Source organism: Homarus americanus, unplaced genomic scaffold, assembly GCF_018991925.1.
Source record: "Homarus americanus isolate GMGI-L3 unplaced genomic scaffold, GMGI_Hamer_2.0 scaffold50924, whole genome shotgun sequence".
Taxonomy (NCBI): domain Eukaryota; kingdom Metazoa; phylum Arthropoda; class Malacostraca; order Decapoda; family Nephropidae; genus Homarus; species Homarus americanus.
Window position 1 is genome coordinate 4,758,917 of NW_024718094.1, and position 2,957 is coordinate 4,761,873.

General features: G+C 44.4%; 1 protein-coding gene across 1 annotated transcript; it reads left to right on the forward strand.

The window, feature by feature from the left end:
- The first annotated feature begins 377 nt into the window (after positions 1-377).
- LOC121859187 (myosin light chain kinase, smooth muscle-like) lies at positions 378-2,677 on the forward strand. Its single transcript, XM_042355935.1, has 2 exons — positions 378-437; positions 2,300-2,677. Exons 1-2 carry the CDS (start codon positions 378-380, stop codon positions 2,675-2,677), a joined length of 438 nt encoding a protein of 145 aa, XP_042211869.1.
- The last annotated feature ends 280 nt before the right edge of the window (positions 2,678-2,957 follow it).

A 2,957-nucleotide genomic window follows, 5' to 3' on the forward strand; every position in this document is an offset into this window, starting at 1 on the left:
CTGGGGGGAGGAGGAGGAAGAGGAGTGGGTAGGGAGTAGGGGGGGTTGTTGCAGTTCACTTCACCCTTTTGTGTTCCTGGAAGCTGAACCAGTCAAAATAGTTTCCCTGATCACGAGTGACCACAGCCACACGGAAGCTGCAGTCGTCCCAGATGAAGACTTGGTTAAAGGCTCTTGCTGGGTCCCGGTCGTGTCTGAGGACTAGGGACCCATTAGGACTAGGGGCCCATTAAAATTGGGTCCCATTAAGATTGAAGCCGATCAGGATAGGGATGCCTGAGAACTGGGGTCTATTACGATTGGGTCTCCTGAGGATTGAAGCCCATTAGGACTGTGGGCCCAATATAAATGGTTAGGTTTGGTTGGAATTAGTAAGAATGGGGCTTGTTTGGCCATCTATCGGAGAGTTTAGGAAGTCACAAGAAGTAATTTTCTGGGTCAGTAACCTTAACAATGCTCTTGATTCTTGGCATCCCACCTATGGCTCCCCCTGTCACCATGGTAACACACACACACACACACACACACACACACACACACACACACACACACACATACATACATACATACATACATACATACACACACACACAAAACTGTATTATTCCTGTAGACGATAAAGATAAAATCACCAACTAAGGCTTTTATAAAATTGGAAAGTCGACGTGTGGCTTACAATTTATACCTAAAACTTGAAGATTTTCCTCGAGTATGACCCCAGAGGATGAGGGTCGATGCATGTGGCGTACCGATGCGTGAACACCAACACGCTCACGACCCCTTACGTGTATACGGTCAGTCTTACACCAAGTTGGATTTAGCGAAGTTTCCCCCAGAATATTGAATAAAAAATAGAAAGTTTAACGATAGAAATTAAAGTAAATTAGAAGTTTTAAGGATAGGAAATAGAGAACTGTAAATTAGAAGTTTTAAGTAAAGAAAATAAAGAAAATTAGACGTTTTAAGTAAAGAGATTAAAGTATATTAGAAGTTTTATGTAAAGAGAATAAAGTAAATTAGAAGTTTTAAGTAAAGAGATTAAAGTATATTAGAAGTTTTATGTAAAGAGAATAAAGTAAATTAGAAGTTTTTAGAGAAAATAGAGTCAATTATTTCCCTAGTTGTGTAAGTGTCGTAATGGCGGTTTCTTAAGTTGTATGTCGAGAGATATGAATCCTCTTAAGTGAAAATAAGTGGTCGTGAACCTCTTTAAGTTAGGTTAGGTTATATTAGAGTAAAATAGCTTGGTCTGATTAAGTTAGGTCAGATTAGACAAAACTATCTTGGTTAAGACTCTCTGTCACGCACCAAGACGCCACTTCGTCACCATTATCTTAAACAGCAGGAGGAGCGTCGCGTGATTCCCCCAACGAGGAAATTGTCCACTTGGGAGTCGTAAATTTGGGTGTTAGTCGTCCCGTGTCGTGCCGAGTCGTGCCGCGAATAAAACCTTGTTAAGAGTCGTGATGGGGGTGTGACTCTGTAAGATAACACCTGGTGATTTACTGAACCCTGGCTCTTAGTAGTGAGGCAATGTAGCGATTGAGCAGTGACACGTGTTTGTGTTAGATGTGGGGAGAATGATGAGAGTAATGATGATGATGATGATGACTGCAGAGTCCCGTCCCTATATGAAAGAGAAGCAGGTTTGGTTAGGTTAAAAGAAAGGATCATTGTAATTATATAGAGAAAATATTCATGAAGCCCTGAGAACATCTGTCTACTACTGACTGAGACACACACACATACACACACACACACACACACACACACACACACACACACACACACACACACACACACACACACACACACACACACACACACACACACACACACACACACACACACACACACACACACACACACACACACACACACACACACACACATTTTCTTTCTTTCTCACACACACACACCTGCACGCCTTCCTCTGTCCTTCCTCTCAGGTATGTGCTGTATTGTATGCTGTTCCCACGCCCCCCCCTCTCCTCTACCGCTCTACCACTCGTCAGTATGGCTGTATGTCTTCCTCAACCACGCACATGTCTCATCAAGATCAACTACCTTCATGTCTAAATCCTTACCCCTCCCCCCCACACGACTATACTGCCTCTGGACAATGTCTTTTGAGGTATGGCTAAATGTCTAAGTCAACTACGTCATTATATCATCTGAACAATGTCTTACAGATATGGCTAAATCTCTAATTCAACCACGTCATTATATCTGAACAATGTGTTAATCAACCACGTTAGGCCGACGCACTATTTGAGAACAGTTACTCTATATTTTCCAGTTTACTTTCTTACCACCCATCAGAACACCTCGACCCATGTCATCACCCATCAGAACACCTCGACCCATGTCATCACCCATCAGAACACCTCGACCCATGTCATCACCCATCAGAACACCTCGACCCATGTCATCACCCATCAGAACACCTCGACCCATGTCATCACCCATCAGAACACCTCGACCCATGTCATCACCATCAGAACACCTCGACCCATGTCATCACCCATCAGAACACCTCGACCCATGTCACCACCCATCAGAACACCTCGACCCATGTCATCACCCATCAGAACACCTCGACCCATGTCACCACTTTGTTTTACCTCGACTCCTCAAGCCATCAAGAACTGCTGGCCAACACAAGCATCGAAACTGAGGTCGGTGGGTCGATGGGCAAGAGGTGGGTCAGTGGGCAAGAGGTGGGTCAGTGGGCAAGAGGTGGGTCAGTGGGCAAGAGGTGGGTCAGTGCGCAAGAGGTGGGTCAGTGGGCAAGAGGTGGGTCAGTAGGCAAGAGGTGGGTCGGTGGGCAAGAGTTAAGTTCAGTGGGCATGAGGTCGTTAAAATACAGGTATACTGAAGTAATCAACAAACCACAGACAAACATTTAAAGGTACAGCGGATCTCTAGCATAAATTCGGAGCAAGTAAGGAATGTTT